This window comes from Coturnix japonica, chromosome 4, assembly GCF_054131305.1.
Source record: "Coturnix japonica strain WE chromosome 4, WE-NBRP24, whole genome shotgun sequence".
Classification (NCBI taxonomy): Eukaryota; Metazoa; Chordata; class Aves; order Galliformes; family Phasianidae; genus Coturnix; species Coturnix japonica.
The window spans coordinates 79,650,998-79,668,296 of record NC_140666.1 but is presented as its reverse complement, the minus strand read 5'-3'; the positions used below and the strand labels follow the sequence as shown (position 1 = coordinate 79,668,296).

Sequence of the window (17,299 nt, the reverse complement as noted above, 5' to 3'; positions counted from 1 at the left end):
CCGGTCTGTTAAAGGTTTTTCAGAACATAATATGATTACTGAAATAAATTACTATTTTTCAAGATGTGCAAACAAAGTATAATGTTCTGTCCCCTTTTAAGGTCAATAATGTCACCCATTAACAGGAAATGGAACGGTTAGTTTTGTACTCCTGAATAAAAAGCAGCAAGATCTTTAAAATTTTGAGCAATATTGCATTTATCAGGCTCTAAATTTCCACAGAACAAAAGCAGTAGATTTTAAGTCATCAATGGCTCACATTCCTGCTCTAGAAAAACTAATTTTTGCTCTACCAAGAACCTGTCCCATTATAATAGACTTGAATCTTTATGCTTTACCTGTAGACCATTAACAACATCTTTTCTAACAGCAGAAAAATGAGACATTATATATTAACCACTAGAAAGTTTCAGCTATTAGTTTCGCAAAAACTTCCCTTTTTCCAGCAGAAGAACTGTGATGTTATTAAATTAGTGGCAATATCACTTCAGCTGATGCAAAAATGCTCATATCTACTTTTCAGCCTACAAACTCTTTCCTTTCCTAAGCAAGATTTTTAACCAGCTGTTTGGGATTTGTGTGATTTTGTAGCTCCAATAAATGTTGGACCATATTTCATGCAAGTGCAATTCCAAAGTCCTGCAGCGCACCCACATAATACTAGAGATCCAGTACTTACAGCTGTCTTGCTAGCGGTGAATGTTGAGGCTTCTTCTAGGAAATGACAGGTACGTACTTCAAACAGACTTTCCAGCCTATGAATGAACTTCAGAAAATAGGTTAGTACAGAGATATTGTCCTTTCAGAAACAGCAGTATCTAAATTATGTTCTACTGTAAAGCCTGACAGCACGATGCTAAAACTTTGACAGACTGGAAGAAGTTAAACCAGCAGGGACAAGCAGCCAAAAAATGCAGATCTGTACTGAAAATGAACACAACCATTCAAAGCAGCAAAGCAGTGAAGGCCTGTATGCAAAGTTTTTATCATTCATCCCATTAATTAGCAGATGTTTTACACAAATTCACTGAAATGCAAGGCAATTTACTGGTGCACTGACTGCACTTATTTTATATTCCCATCAGAACTGTAAAGATACTTAGAACAGATGGAATTATGTTATTGGAAAGCTTGTATAGAAAGATGAAACACAGTGAGCAATTAAGGTACAACGTAAAACATTGCCCCTTTATTCAAATTAAGTTAGCATCTCCTGATCTTGATCTTCATTGTACAAATAATCTTCTATGCAAAATAGCTTATAAAATACTAAAAAAGACTTTATTGTAAAAAAAATAAACTTTCTAGATATACAGTTACTTTGCACTATCACAAATATTATCCAGTATTTAACATTTAATCTTAATGTCACAATACTCAAGTCATGTAAACTGATGGTCCTACTGGTAAGAAAACTACTTTTCAAACCCAAGTTCACAAGGGATTTGATCGACATTTTCCACCTGTCACATCTACAAGGGCTGCTCTGAAAGTAATGCCTCCTATGTTATGATACCAGCCTTCTGACATCAGATGACGGCAGTATGGCAGCAGGGGTTGAATCTTCACATCGATATTCCATTACATTTTGTTGCTATGTGACAGATGGCAGCAAAATGGCATCTGACATGGAAGTGTGTATGAAGCAAGGGTGTGCTGCTGACTTCCTCCATGAGGAAAAAATTAGACCTATTTCCATTTGTTGACAATTGCTGAACATACATGGAAACCAAACAGCGGATGTGAGCACAGTATAGCAGTGAGTGGTGCATTTTGGCTGTAGCAACAGTGATGTGAAAGGCAGGCCACGTTCCAGACATTCACATAGACAGCTAGTACTAAAACAAAAAGTCTTTAGTAGCTGGGAACTTGTTTGCTTGCTCTATCATATAGTGCACTTGTGCTCTTTGTGCCTATTGTAGTTTCCATGGCAAATAACAGGAGGCATTACTTTGGGAGCAACCTACGTATATCCTCACATCTGATGGCCTGCATTTGAACTGCAGTCATATAATGCAATTAGACATTAGCCCCTCCTCTCCTCCTTAAATTATCAGATTTAAAGAAATAGTAGAATAGTAAATTTTAGTACATCAGCTACATAGTGTAGTCACAGAAGAACACAGATCCTTAAAACTAGAACTGAACTTTACTGAGCAGCAGTGCAAAGGCAGCCTACTCTATATTCTGGGCACGTACCTTGATTTCTACCAGTACTCAAGCTAGTGGGTTTAAAAACTAGCTCAGACTTCTTTACACTGCAGTGTAATCATAATACAGACATATCTATTGCATGAAATGCCTTAACGAAACTTTGATGTAGTTGTTCGACCGTTCACTGTTCCAGTTCACTTTCATTCTGCAAGGTCTTCATAGCTAAACCCCATAGTGTCATGCTAGAGAAGAACGGTCCTTCAGTATTCTTGTATGCAACAGATGTTGTTCGACTGCCCAGTGGATCATTACAATGACTGTCCAAACTGACCATAGAGGAACGAATCATGGAAATATTATCAGACTCTAATGTTTCTTCTGCAGAAGATCCATCTACATCTGCATAAGCATATGGTGGTGGTGGTGGAGTTTGCTGTGTCTGAGCTTTCGGGAGTTTAGCTGAATCCACATTCAATTTCTGCTGGTTCGCTGAGTCATGATGTTGAATCATCGATCGCAGCTTACAGTAAGAATCTGCAGAACTGCCAAATTCAGTTGAATTCGCAGTTGGACGAACGGGAAATTTAACTGACACCGGTAACAACGTGACAGACATTTCTTGGCTGAAAGAGTCAGAGCTCTGAGATTTGTCAAGATCAGACGCTTCAATCCCTTGAGTAAATTCATCTAGAGAGTTTGGACCTTCATCGGTGGCTTTGCAATGCATTTTTTTGTGCCTCCGTAAAACAGCAGAGCGAGTGAAGCATTTGTTACAAGTTTCACAGGTATAGGGCTTTTCTCCTGTATGCGTCCGCACATGTCTACGCAGGTCACCAGATCCTGCAAAACATTTCCCTACGAGACAGAAGAGATAACATTATGATTTTGTTCTTAATACGGGTACATAAAAAAGCCCTAATTAGAGAAAGGATCAAGTGATGAGCTATAGTACATCCCAGTTGCGATACTTTTATTTAGGGTTTCTTCTATTTTTACAAATCAATTACTTGTTTCTTCTCCTTGAACTGATTTTCTATCTCTTGTTTCCAGTGCTTTAGTTGTTCTCTCCAGAGAAAGAAATATCCATTCATATTTGAAAACTGTGAGCATTCTCAATCTGTTTCAATCTTTACGATGGGGGAAAAAAAACTGTAAAATGAAGATCAATAGGGTTCCTCTGCCTGGTAAAGCAGCATGCTTCTAATTATATTTTTCCAGCTGGAACTACATCATAGAAAGTAATGATTTGTTCGTTAGAAAGCAGGCATTGTTAAAATGCTCATAAAGTCAGCTTTTTTGTTAACTGTAAGCCAGCATAATTGTACAGCATAGGAAGTTCTGCACGAATGTGCGGAAGAACTTCTTTACAGTGAGGGTGACGGAGCACTGGAACAGGCTGCCCAGGGAGGTGGTGGAGTCTCCTTCTCTGGAGATATTTAAGACCCACCTGGACGCCTACCTGTGTGACGTGGTGTAGGGAGCCTGCTTTGGCAGGGGGGTTGGACTCGATGATCTCTAGAGGTCCCTTCCAACCCCTACAATTCTGTGATTCTGTGATAATGCAGCAGTCCATCTTTTTACACAAAGAATGCATCAAAACTATTTTTAATTGCTGTAAATAATAAAGTACAATAAAATAGCAAACTGTTTGCCTGCGTTACGAACCACAGGCTCGAATAACTCAATTCCCATATTGTAAATAAAAACAAAAAAGACCAAGGGTGAACCAAGGCAAAGCATAGAAGCACAATAGAATGAGGAAGCATTAATTTCCAGAATATGATTCAGACATCTCATGTTCTTTGGAAGAATAAAAATAACCTGGTACCTCCTTGTGATTTTCTCATTTCGCCTCAGTTAAAGATTACTTCGTATTGAATGGACAGATACCAACCAAAACCAACTGTGTTATCTGAAAGCCCAGTGAAATTGCAGTCTGTTTTTGGCATACTTTTAATTCTACTGCTTTCTTTACTTTTTTTTCCTCCAGAAGAGCCATTAAGCAGTAGAAGTTAAGATTACACATTACTGGAATATTACATGTGCATTTTTGCTTCTGTAAATGATTTCATAACCCTTGATCAGACCTTTGTGCATTTCTAGCTCTCAGATTACCTGGCTAAAACAGAAAAAATGATTAAAAAACAACTAGGAGACAAGAGGAAAATAAATCGGCTTAAATAATAGCAAAGCAAAGGTTTGTTTATTCTTTCACATCCTGCACGTCTGTATTTCCTCCCACTGATGCAAGATCTAATAATTACAGCTTTTGTTGCTGCCTCAGGACATCACCAATAAAACATACCACAGTTAGACATTATCATATGGTAAGTACCTTCCTCCAAAGCTGATTCCTCAAAACATGGAAGAAATTATATTAATAAAGTACTTAAGGGCAGAAAGGTAAGTAGTCTGCAAGATGCTAAGTAATATATGAGATATGGGCAGACTGCAGTATCTCTGAACCATGTTATACTAGGATGAATCATCGATTAAAGAGCAATTCTCAAACCATTTGGAAGTAAAATCTAGCCAGCCGATTTTGCAAATGGATGTTCTCTGGTGTGAGGCTTTGATCAAGTTTGGATTCTATCCCAGAAGTTGAAGCAAAGTTGCAAAATGTTACTATCAATTCTGTGACTGACTCCAGTTATACCTCAACAGCATTCAAATGGCCAAATAAAAAAGAGAAAGGAAGGAAGATTCCAGTGATAGCCAAGTGCTGCTAAACCAAGCTTTCACTTAGAAAATTAAAACATTTTTGAAGCAGGCAGTATCAGTATTTCCATGGCAAACATACACATGTTGATTCCCTATTCCTTTTCTGCATCCTTCAACTGAAATTCACTTTTGAACTTACAGTAGTTGCAACAGTTCAGTGCACCAGAAGATTTACTACGGAAGATGCAAGACAGAAGATTTTGTTAGAAATTTTTGCCATGTAGTATTTCAATTTACAATCATTTTAGTTGCTATTCTGTTGACACTGCAAACGTTTCTTATTTAAAAAACTAAGATATATCACGCCTATGCACAGTAAATCTTACCACATGCTGAACAGCTGTATGGTCTCTCTCCAGTATGTCTAATTCTGTGCTTTACTAATTTTCGTTGCATGTTGAATGATTTCCCACATTCATCACAGGTGAACACTTTATCTGCAGTATGAGTCTTTTTGTGCTCCTTTAAATTACTGAAGTTACTGAATCCTAGAAAAATACGACAGACACAGTCTAAAATGACTTATCACATTTCAATCAAAAGAACTTAAGAGGCACAAGCTTCAGTTCTTACCTACCTCTGCCACAGATATCACACAGATGAGGCTTTTCTCCAGAATGAATGATAATGTGACGCTGAACATCACCAGAAGCAGCAAATCTGTAACAGAATATATAAATTGTGTAACTGGGTTTACAAGATCCTTTATTCTCCTAAACTGAGTATCATATGGGAATCAAATATAATAAATACATGGTGTTCTGAAGAAAAAAAATATCTAAACCACAGATGCCCAAATTAATATATTTAAAACAAACATTTTGAAGTTGGCAATGCATATTTAAATTTATGCTTGAAGAAAGAAAAAAACCCTGAACCTCCCTAAATGTTATTAACTTGCTCCACTTAACATATTCTGAAGTACTAATAACATTCCTAAATCAGTGTTCTTTTCCACCTGTTAGCAGAAGGAACAAATATTTAATACTTTGCTTAAATCTATCAAGGTCCCATATTGTGCAAGTCTCATATAATGGAATAAAAATGATATGGTCAAGTAATGAAAACAGAAACTGATGTTAAGGTACAGAAAGGCATGATTTACTGTGTGTCAGACTGTTCAAAATACATACAGCAGTATATAAATCCTTAACTAAAGATGACAACATAAGTTATATAGGGCCACAGACCATACATGTAGTGACAAGCTTATCTTACTAATGAGACCTGCAACAAGTGGCTTACATACTTTAGTATATAAACCCAATGTCTTCTAACAAAATTTAGCAGCAGCTCTTGGCCCTTCCTTTATCACAACAACTAAAGAAAACACAAACAAGTTTTAACATGGTAACTTTACTGGAATTAACAATTCTACTCACCTTTTCCCACAGATCTCACAGATGTAAGGCTTTTCACCAGAATGTCGACGTAAATGAGTCTGGAGATTACCTGCCTGAAGGGACAGTAATTTAGCATTTAACTTCCAGTACCTCATCATTACTAATAGTCCAAATTGCTTATGTACTCAATTATATATTGACATGAACAGAGAAAAATAGCCTGGAACCTAACATTCAGGAAAACAGATCCAGCTATAAATAAAAATGATACTAACTAGATAGCAATCAAGAAGAAAATTTACTAGTAATATGGCTTATGCTTGTCTCATTTTCCCTGACCTACTAACAAAACACTGTTATAACAGGATGCCTGAATTCACCTAGCAGGAGGTAAAGAAAAGGAGTAAACACTTTCCTATCCATAAAAGACTTCAGAGCTAAGTGCTCAATAATTTCTTCCTACTCCTTTAGAGAAGGAATATAAATTACCTTTAACAATCAATCTCCCCAATCACAGCTTATGATATACAGAACAGAAATACTGTAGACACACATGCAAGACAGTACTAAAAGAATGAATGCACACCCTGAGAGAACCTTCTTTAACCCTGTGAGGTTTTTCAGGCAGATGTTGAAATGGAAACAGAGCAGCATTGGTTGCCTATTTCTGTAGGAGATAATGGATTGAATTGACTTCTCCAAGAAGTAATTTGCACTCTGCAAAGACTGAGGATTATTGGAGAGGTGCTTTTGAGAGCAGCATGCAAGAGACAGAATCCTAACCTTTATCCATGACACCAAACAAAATATGACAAAGGCATGTGATATTCTGGATTAGGAGAGAGTCTGAGTATGAAGTGCAACAGACACTTTTGGTCCAGAATAGAAGTATTCAACAGACAGCAGCAAGCAGATCTATTTCTTAACTGTAATGCTGTATCACTTGCTAATGAGGATATAAGTTTGCTATTCACTGTTCCAAGACAATACCAAAAAGTAATAAAAAATTAGTACCTTGTCTTCTTCCTAAGCCTGTAAGACTGCACAACCTTGGCTAAAGCACAATATGCCATCCAAATGAAAAGGTGTAAGGGAACTTCTGTGTGGATTTCAGTCAAAGAAAATGTTTAGAATAATGATCTTACTTCCTCATAAGTTCAGAGATTGGAGAAGATACACTAGACTTGCTCCATTTGCAAGTGGCATGCTGTTAAAGAGAAGGAACTAACGCCTCTCAGCTCCCAAAAGGAGCTTTGCAGGAGGCAGTGAGGAAGTAAGATAGGATATCCTGGATCACGAGGAAGAGGAGGACCACATTGCAACATATTGCTTACTAGTAGGGAGAAAGTGGGCCTGGTCATTCAAAAGAACCCTGTCTCTCAAAAAATTATTTGTGCCTATTCCACGTTAAGAGCTGCAGTTTTAATTTTCCCTGCTTTCTTCAGTTTCTGTTTCACATTCCACCAAACGAAACATAATTACAGCTTAATTAAACAGGAGCTGACATACCAAACACTAGAACTGCATTGTCTCCAAAGCCCAGAACATGAAAGCTTAAATAAGAAAAGCATTACTATCTCTGTGTCTGCAGGCTGAGAAGTTGAAAAAAGAACAAGATCAGAGGTGGCCTTTTCAGCTAAAAATAGATAGTAATTATCCTCACATCTTATTTTGGTCTTGATTATTTGCATGATTCAGAAGCAAGTACCTCGGAAGTATGCAAGCTCCTATTTACAACAACAAGAGTAACACAGAGACTAAAAGCTATGGCTCATACTCTGAAGTTTACAGATGCCAGTGTATCTTCAGACAAATATGGTAACAGAAAGGGTAGGGAAGTCCTATAAAAGCACTTAATTAAAAGGTAGAAATTTCTGTTGTGTTTTTTTTCATTCTAAATAAAAGGGAAAAAATGCATGTTGTCTTACAGTCTGCCATATACACTGCATATGTGAAGCTATTTCATTCCCTCTTTCCCAAAGGTAAAGATCTACAGTACAGGAAACCATGTCTGCCAGAAGTGCTTTTACAGGAATTTGTGGATACCCATTTTTTTTAACAAGTGACTGTTCAGCCATTAAAATGCAGGAAAAGGTAAATTTTTCTGGCTAACAAGCAGACCCAGATTAGATCAGAATAGCTTGATAATAGCTTGCTCACTGGATGCAGTATATATTTAGTTCCAGAACAGACTGCAACTGCATCAGATACATGGATCAAAGTAGCCTCCTGATCAGCTCTAAAACTGGAGCCAGAGAAGCAAAGCACACATGGGTGGGTGGCTAAAGACCCCACAAGTCTAATCCCTAAACCAGGACTCCTAAAAAAGATCAAATTTGATAATTATGATGCAATGTTGGAATAAAAGTACACTGTCTTCCACAGCTCAGCATAAATATTCCAAATAAGAAAACAGAAAAGTGAAAATATTGGAAGCACAAGACAACTGGACAACTTATTTCTAGAAACAGAAATAAGTTGTACTCAGAACAGTAAACAAGCATTGCAGGGCAAGTTAAGACAACTATAGTGTAGGCCCTGTGTGTAAGTAGGGAATTTCATGAGAATTTTGTTAAAAGTTCTGAGTTTGGTAACTTCAGATAGACTACGCTGCACTTATTTATAGAAAAAAAATGGAGCCCAATGATAGAGACACTCATTTTTCTAGATGATTCAGAAAAATCTACTTAATTTAGGTCACATATGAAGATTAAATTGCAATGTGCATACAATGTATTATAAGAAATGTTCATGTTTTCTAGAACTTATGTAAAAATGCTACTCAGAGATGATTTCTAAACACAAGGCAACAGCACAATCTGAGAACGAAAGTTCTCACTTATTTCAAATAGGCTGTGACTCCATATAGACAAATGTTCATTTAAAGATAAAATACATAACAGGTATCTACTGAGAGCAGACAGAATCAAAGGTACAAAACGCGTCAAAGACATCGAAAGCTCTTAACATGTTATTTTCAGATAAGATGTTTAAATATTTTATCTCTGAAGTCTGTCTGAGCAAAAAGTATCTAATCTACAGACACAAAACCAAGTTTATTTTTTAGAATCAGAACATTTAATTTTCAAGGGTAAGTACTATAATATAAAATATTCCCACCTGTGAGAAGTGTTTCCCACAAATGTTACATTCAAAAGGTTTTTCACCTAAAAGAAGAAACAGAACACAGAACTTCTAATAGCTGCAGCAGAACACAAATGCTTCAAATTTGTACACTTCCTTTTAAAGTGATTAACGTCAAAGTAAAAATATCCCCCAAAGGACACTTACCCGTATAATTAAGGGGAAATTTAAGAAGGAAGTACAGCTTTTACCATGAAGCTTTTTAAGGCAGGCTTCTTAGAAACAGAATTTATATTTCAAACTAAATAGAAGAGTTTTGATACTAACAGGAATGCTCTGTATTTTTTTGTTAATATTTTTTTTCCAGATGAAAGGAGTACCATACTGTCAGGAACAGAACAGATTTCTACTACAACAACAGCCATTGAAAGTGCACCAGCCCTCTCTTTAAAAAGAATATAGAACACAGAGAAGCTAATTTGGAAGGATTCCATTTTCTCTGCTCATTGAGTACCTTACAACTCCAATCAGCACACAGACATTCACTGACCTCAAATGTATATTTACCTTTCAGCTTGTGTAAGAGTACATGATCATTAACTTAATATTTCTGAAGCTGTGTATCTAAAACTTGTATTCTTGAAACTACCCACGCTGGTATTTGATAATAAGTTGATGTTCCATCTAGAATTGTGACTGTGTCAAACTTTAGGTATTTCCAGAAGGAAATCAGTCTATATATTTTTATTTATGTATTTTAATATGCATTCTGCAGATTTTCCAGAACACCTCTTGGCCATTTGCAGTCTTATTTTCCAACAAGTACTCTCTGCACTGTGATTCTTCCTTCATCCTTAGAAGTGTTACAAGTACCATCTGCAGTATCCAGGTGCTGAGGTTCTATTTTCCATCACTGCTGACATGTGATACCATTTCAGCATCAAGGACCAAATGCATTTGCCTCAGATTTAAAATCATAGAGCAAACATAGTTATATTGCTTCACATACAGGCAGCAGTCTTCTAGTTACATGAAAAACTTAGCCTAAATTTATCTTTTCTACTTACTGAAGAATGGAAAGTTTCAAGAGAGCTTTTATCCAAATGTAAGATAAAATAAACCAATAACTCAACAATAAAGAGCAGAGAGTCTTGATTTTATTATCACTCTAAATATACAAACTCTGGCAATTTGGAGGGCTTCCGACAGCCATAAAAGCATTGAGGTATTTTGGAATGGAACACAAAAAACTGGAAGGGATAAGGTAGGAGTAAAAGGCTCAAATTCCTTGTAGTAATTGTTGTAGTCTGTATGCAGTTCCATTAGGAATGTACTGATGCACACTCTCTTTGTTTCAAAGAAATTAATAGTTTTCTTTTTCCCATGATAAAGATAGAACAAAAAGGGTTGGTTTGTTAAAGAAACATCCAGCCAGTTTTCAGAGAACATTTCTATACCTGCATAAAACTCCAAACAACCAGGCATATCAGGCACCTACTGCAAGAACAAATGCTAGCAGCAATGCTAGACTACTGAGTGCTGTAGCATCTCCCAAGTAATGCGCGGATAATGGCTTCCTAGGCTGTGTTACCAGGAGGGCAGCTAATCAGCTGAAGATGATTCTCCTCTGCTTGTCACCACTGAGACCATACCCGGAGCCTTAAGAAGGCAAACAGGAAATCTTACTGCTGTCTACAGTCATCTAATAGGAGGATTGATGAAACCAGATACTTTTAGTGGTAAGACACAGGGCAACAGAGACGAGTTAAATTATCAGATACAGGAAAAGATTCTTTACTCCATAGGGTGGTGAACACTGGCGCCACTTTCCTGGAGAGGCTGTGGAAATCTCTGCCCGTGAAGATACTATAAACTTGACTAGATGAGGCCTTGAACAAAACAACCTAACCTAATTTCACATGCTTTGAGCAGAGCATTCGGATCAGATGACTTCCAGGAGGATTCTTCTAACCTAAACCTTGTGTCTGTCATTAAACTCCAAACTAAAGATCTGAAAAAAAAACCTGAGACCAACACTTATCTCCCCAAAGACCAATGATGAATCAACAGCAATAAAGAAATTTGGGGAGAGGGAGGAAAGCAACAAGACTACAACTGTGACAATGCTTAAACAAACACCCAGGAGACTTCTTAACCCCTGAACTGCTTTCTGTTTTTTATCTTCTGTTATATCCTTCTTGTTCAACACTGCAATGTGAAATAATGATAAAGTACTCAGCAGTGAGGTCAGAGCTCCATAGCAGAATGACAGCAGCAGTGTTCCTGAACAGAACACACAGGTTAGGAGCTTTTTCTTTTTTCCTAGGTAGGTAAGGAATGAGAGACATGTAGCTCTACCACAGAAGTCATACTAATTAAAATACATTACAAGATTCAGACAAGTCAAATCCAATAGACTCTGCTTCACTGATATGCAGCTGTGTCTAAGTCAAAGTTGTGTCAAAGTTTTGAAACATTTCTATCCAGAACCCTAAAGTGATTCTATATAAAGTTTAGTTCCCAGTCCATTCCCTTAACATTTAAGTTACAACTCAGTACACAAGGATCAAAGTTAACTTTACACCTTCTCAAATTATATAGTTTACCAGACTCAGAAGCATACAATAACACAAGTCAGTTGTACAAGCAATGCACTCTTAAAACAATCAAGAAATCTAATGGACACCAGAATTCACAAAATCTAGATTCTTCCCAATATTAAGATACCTAAGGGCAAATTATAACACATTTCTCTCAGTTGCAGTCTCTCTCCCACATTTATTCTCTAGCAAAAACTCACATTTTACCAACTTCAGAGTCTTTCCCTCAGCTGGGACTCTTCTAGATGCTCTATCTTCTATCTGACCACCTATTCTCCTGAAATTTATAAGACTTTAAAATATACTTGGTAATGTCAGTTTAATTCAACAACAGATTCAAAATACAAGATGAAGAAAGAGAGGATGGAGATAAAACACATGCAACAGTTTCATGGGAGAACAATAACAAAGTATTACTAGTAACATGCAGATGCACTCAAAGACACTGAATAAAAACTCCAAAAGACCAATGGAAACTGTTCATATTTTCAGGTTCTGACTTTCTTTTCTACTAATCACATGGATAAATAAATTCATGGTACTCAGGATTAATTAATAAAAGCAATTAGTGTCTGCTAAGAGGGACTCATTTACTGTCAAGATAGCAATACCTTCCATGCAAAGAGATGTTTATCTGACAAGACCTAGAGAGATGCATCTGTGTATTTAATTTGGGGAAAGAGAAGGGCAAAAATTATTTGACAGTACTGATTGAAAACAACGATGTCTCAAGGACGTGGAATCAATGGTGTTACTTGACTAGCTACGATATCTTTAAAAATTCCCTTTAAAAAGCATTCCTAGTTGTAAAAATAAAATAGAATATGCTAATTCAACTGAACAAACAAACTAATTAACTTGAAATTAGACTCAGTCTTGTTTTTCACTAAAATAAAAACGTACTTACATCTATGATAGGTATAAAATAATATTACTTATAAGTATTTAAAACAAAACAAGTTCAAAATTTCCTTTCATTCTGCAGCTTACTTGTTTACAGGAGTATTATTTTTTAGATAAATATGAAAGAATATAGTTTACAGGTGACTATCAAGTTCTGATAAGTTTTATTTTACAAGGGATAAATGACACTGAAGAAAAAACTGCAGTTGCCTAGAACTCTTATAACATTTCCTTCTACTCAACTGCACTTTTGTTGTTTTCTGCCTTAAGACTTCGAGACAACCTGACTCTCTTAAAGTAATGGCAATGTCACGGGTTAATTAATATTTTCATTAAAATAATACATAACACTCCTTGAAAAAGAGCCCTGGAAACAAACACAAGGCAGGAATCTTCAACACAATAAAAACTCTAAACTGAACTAGACTCAGTCTCACAGTCTTTATTACTACACAATTATTCACTGAAAATAAAAATTAAAACAAATGAACAAACCCTTTGAAAACATACCCTGAACCATCATTTCTGATTCAAGAGAAACAAGACATTCTCCTCAATCCAAATATTTGGTCTGCAGACCAAGTTATCAGTAACTGTACCTGTATGAGACCTTTTATGGAGCTCCAGGTTGCTTGGATGTTTGAAAGCCTTCCCACATAATTCACAAGTATATTGCCTTTGTGACTGAGGAGTCTGTGACTGTCCTTCTTGTTCCAAAGGACCTTGAGATCTTTCACTGTCAACAGTTTGTTCAAAATTCTCAGAATTCACTGAGTCATCAGCTTCTTTTTCTTCAGTAACTCTGACATCCGTCACATCCATGGTACTTTCATTTACAGATTCATTTACTTGTGTTATTCTGCTGTCATCTCCTTTAGGCTCTGGGGGTTGCTCTGCGGATTTCTGAGATCTTAGAAAATTCAGCTTTTTGAGGTGTACTGCCTTTTTCAGCCTCATCTGTTTGGTGGGTTGCAACAGCACGCTTTCTGCATCTTGTTCTGGAGTGACTTGATTCAAGGGCTGAACCAGAAAGTTTGACGGTAAATGTTCAGACGTTTCCAGAATACATTCAGAGTGACTGACAGGACAAGAATTACTCTGTACCGTGTTTATTTCTGTAGATGTATTGTAAGAAAAGGACTGTTCCGCTACCCTCTCATTATTAGAGCAAGCATTTTGTTTATAGAACTGTTTGCTGTAAAAGTTGCGCAGTTTGTAATAGTAATTTGGTTGTTTAAAGGGAAGTTCTGTGCAGTTGCCATCTAAGGAGTTGTGGGACTGCTTCTGTATATCACCCGAGGGTGTGTGAAGATTAACAGACTGTGATGCATGGGAATGGTGGTCAGCCAAGACTTTGTTAGCTTGTGTGTCGGATGAACATTCTTGTAATAAGTTTGTTCCATAACTGTCATTGGTACAACTAGTATCTGCAGTCAAACTATTCTGCAGGGAAAATACACTATTACAAGGCATATTGGTTGTTTGTTCTATGGCTGAAGAAGATTTTAAAAAGGTGTGGCAAATATTCAGCACATTTTGCACTTGAAGACACTGTGCAATATCCAACATAGCTTGTACATTGTCCTGACTAAGATCCAGATGGGAGGTATACATGAAGTCCAAGATCTGGCCTATCCCACCTACATTTTTAATGTCCAAATGAAAGACATCATTCTTCTGGCCTGAAGAATTCTGAAAAAGGGTCCTGGTAAAATAAGGCAAATGTTCAAACACACAAATAATACACAACACTTTTGTAGGAAAAAGAACGATTACATATACACACACAGACACCTCAAACAGAATGCCTGGTATGAATAAAAAACTTGTGCTATATGGTCTTAGCAAATTTGTTGTGGTTTTGCAGATGAACTTCTCAAAACTGCTCAAATATTTGTTTCATGCTATTATCCCTATACTATTACACTTAGAGTACAAATTAAAGCAGAAGGTTATTTTTATCCTATACTCACAGTTTCTTCTCAATGCTCTTTAAAAATCTGGTGCAGGTATGTACTTATGGACTGTTTGCAATAGTCAATGGACCCAGAATGGTGTCCATTGGATACAGGATAAGACAGACCCCAAAGTCAGCAAAATTACTCTCTTCTGGCAATCAAGTTTGTCTACCAACCATTATCAGTGAACCTTACTAAAGATGGTTCATCAGTCCTTTTTTCTGCAAGTAGACAAGAGGATGGTGATAATAAACAAAACAGCAATTCAATAGAAAGCATCAGAGCTGTAGCTTTTCATATGCATGACCAGTCCTATATTGAGCAGCTTGGCCCTGCCTCAGCAAGGACCCTCACATTAAAAGTCCCTATTCTCTACCTTGACAGTCTCCCAGTAAATGATGAAGTATATACCATCTTTTTGGGCTAGCTCACAAATTAGGTTTGTTGGGCAATTCAATGAGCAGTGAATCTTACACAAAAGGAAGCTGAGGTTTAATGAAAAGCAGTTTTGGAAGCATCCTTGAATCCAGCTGGTCCTATCCTCATCCTTACATGCTAATCTGATGTGTCAGCACTCACTTTTTTCAATAATCTAGCCGGTACTAAGTGAATTAAAATTAAATACATAAATAATAAATAATAATTAAAATTAAAATATAAATTGGCAGTCAAACTTTATATGTTTCAAGAAGCAAGGTTAGAAAAACAACCTGCCACATCTACCAACAGCTTACTCATAAAGTATGGTAAACACTACAATTAGTGCTCCAGAATCCTCTGAAAGGATCTCCTGCAAAATCAACAGTGGGTGGGCTATAGTGAGAAGAGAAAAACAGTGATGTTGCTTTATGAGCTACCTGTGGTCTTTAAAACACGTTTTGTCTCTCTGACAATTTCTTCTATGCAGAGGTTCAGTATTACCTATGTAATCAAATTTTGTTTCGGACACCACCAAACAGAAATAGATAACATGAATTATTTCTGTCTGGTTCAGCTCACATTCAGTACTACGCCTCATGTACATAGATATCTTTGCATATTGAAATACTGACTGCAGAATTTCATGCCAGGATCCGTTGTATGAAGCAATGTAAGCAACTAAAGAACAAAAAAACCTCCAAACTCAAACACTGTAGTAATTACTTATTCATATCCAGACATTAAACTAGGAAAGCCTCTGTTTTTAATAAGGTAAAATTCTTGATGTAGGTTCACCACTTCTCAGGTAAAACCTCAAACAACAATATTTAGTTTTTGTTTTTTGTTTTTGTTTTTTTTAAACAGAAGAAATTTCTGCCACGTACCTGAAATACTGACTAAAAGCAGCTAACACATTTTTGTGTGCTTTGAAGCAGACACCTTTCACCACCAACATGCAGTCACAGAGAAGACCCTGAATGCGCTGCTCGTGTAGCTGCTGGAGTAGATGACAACTGTGGCTAGCAACAGTGTCCATGCTAGAAAGTCACATTACCTACAACAAAATAAAACGCTAAAATGAATTTTAACTGTCAACTCGCAAAATGAATTGAGAACATGACAACATTTGCACCGTTCTTTGTCTCCTAAAGGAAACACCAGTTTAGACTTGTTATGTGAGCTCTGAAGACATTTCACAGCATCACTCACCAGTAGAAATACAGCAGCAGTTACAGAAAATATTGATTTCAATGAAGTATTTATTACAACAAAAAGCTTCTGCAAAGATGTTCAAGCAGTGCTGCAAATATACTCATCTCTCTATCTATAGGAAACGCACTGCCAGCAATTTTAACAAGGTCATTATATCAGACCTATAAAACAGTAAGATTTGTATAGAACAGCCTCAGTTGCTTCTGGGCAGGGAGAACTCTGGATCAACACAGTATCACATTCACTGCTGTTACATCTAAGCACGTTTCTCACAGACCTGGTTTAAGTCTTTTAATTAACAAATAAAGCAGAAAAAAAAATCAAAATGCTTAAATGTGAGAAGAGCGCAGTTATCCCCATTTTCAGTTCTGATGAAGGGTTACAGTTCCCCATTTTAACACACTCCACTACCACACGTTTCCTTTCCTCCTGGCATATTCAAGGGACATTGCACTGTACTTTATCCCTCTACTTCACCTTTTTTACCAGGCTTTAAAACAAACTAACCACACCTTTTGCTTGCCTCCCCCCGAAGGCTTCACAAGGCCCTCAGCAACCCACGAATTCGGGCTTTCTCAGCAGCCAGATGCCTCGGTTTCCCTGAAGAATCATAGAATTACCCAGGTTGGAAAAGACCTTGAAGATCATCAAGTCCAACCGCAGTCTAACCATAGTACCCTAAGGAGGACACCCACGCAGAGCTACTCTCAAGCAAGAGCAGCACACTGAGGGAGCAGCACACAGAGAGGACAGCGGAGAGCGGCACAGCCTGACAGACAACCAAGGCCATGCCCCAGCCCAGCTCATCTCGGCACTTACCGGCCGCAGTCACCGCGCAGCTCCATCCCATCATCAGCCCCACGCTCAGCCTCCACCCTCCGCTTCCGACGTTGCTCTTTCCGCT

General features: G+C 37.2%; 1 protein-coding gene across 3 annotated transcripts; it reads right to left on the bottom strand.

The window, feature by feature from the left end:
• Positions 1-1,161: 1,161 nt before the first annotated feature.
• On the bottom strand, positions 1,162-17,281 carry ZBTB49 (zinc finger and BTB domain containing 49). 3 transcript variants are annotated; one of them, XR_014945520.1, is made up of 8 exons: positions 17,215-17,281; positions 16,068-16,237; positions 13,405-14,510; positions 9,339-9,385; positions 6,258-6,331; positions 5,449-5,535; positions 5,202-5,363; positions 1,162-3,009 (listed from the first exon to the last, which is right to left on the bottom strand). XR_014945520.1 is itself a non-coding variant. In XM_015862796.3 (8 exons), exons 2-8 carry the CDS (start codon positions 16,217-16,219, stop codon positions 2,336-2,338), a joined length of 2,298 nt encoding a protein of 765 aa, XP_015718282.2. In that variant the 5' UTR covers positions 16,220-16,237; positions 17,215-17,281; the 3' UTR covers positions 1,162-2,335. The 3 variants fall into 3 exon arrangements, 1 of the variants encoding a protein (XP_015718282.2); XM_015862796.3 differs by having other exon boundaries at positions 5,453-5,535; XR_014945521.1 differs by lacking the exon at positions 9,339-9,385 and having other exon boundaries at positions 5,453-5,535.
• Between the last annotated feature and the right edge of the window lie 18 nt (positions 17,282-17,299).

Coding starts and splice junctions, on each gene's coding strand:
- ZBTB49 (XM_015862796.3), bottom strand. CDS start 16,219: ATGGACACTGTTGCTAGCCACAGTTGTCATCTACTCCAGCAGCTACAC. Junction 9,386..13,404: donor CCATAAAAGGTCTCATACAG/GTACAGTTACTG, acceptor TTCTTCTTTTAG/GTGAAAAACCTTTTGAATGT. Junction 6,332..9,338: donor GTGGGAAACACTTCTCACAG/GTGGGAATATTT, acceptor CTGTCCCTTCAG/GCAGGTAATCTCCAGACTCA.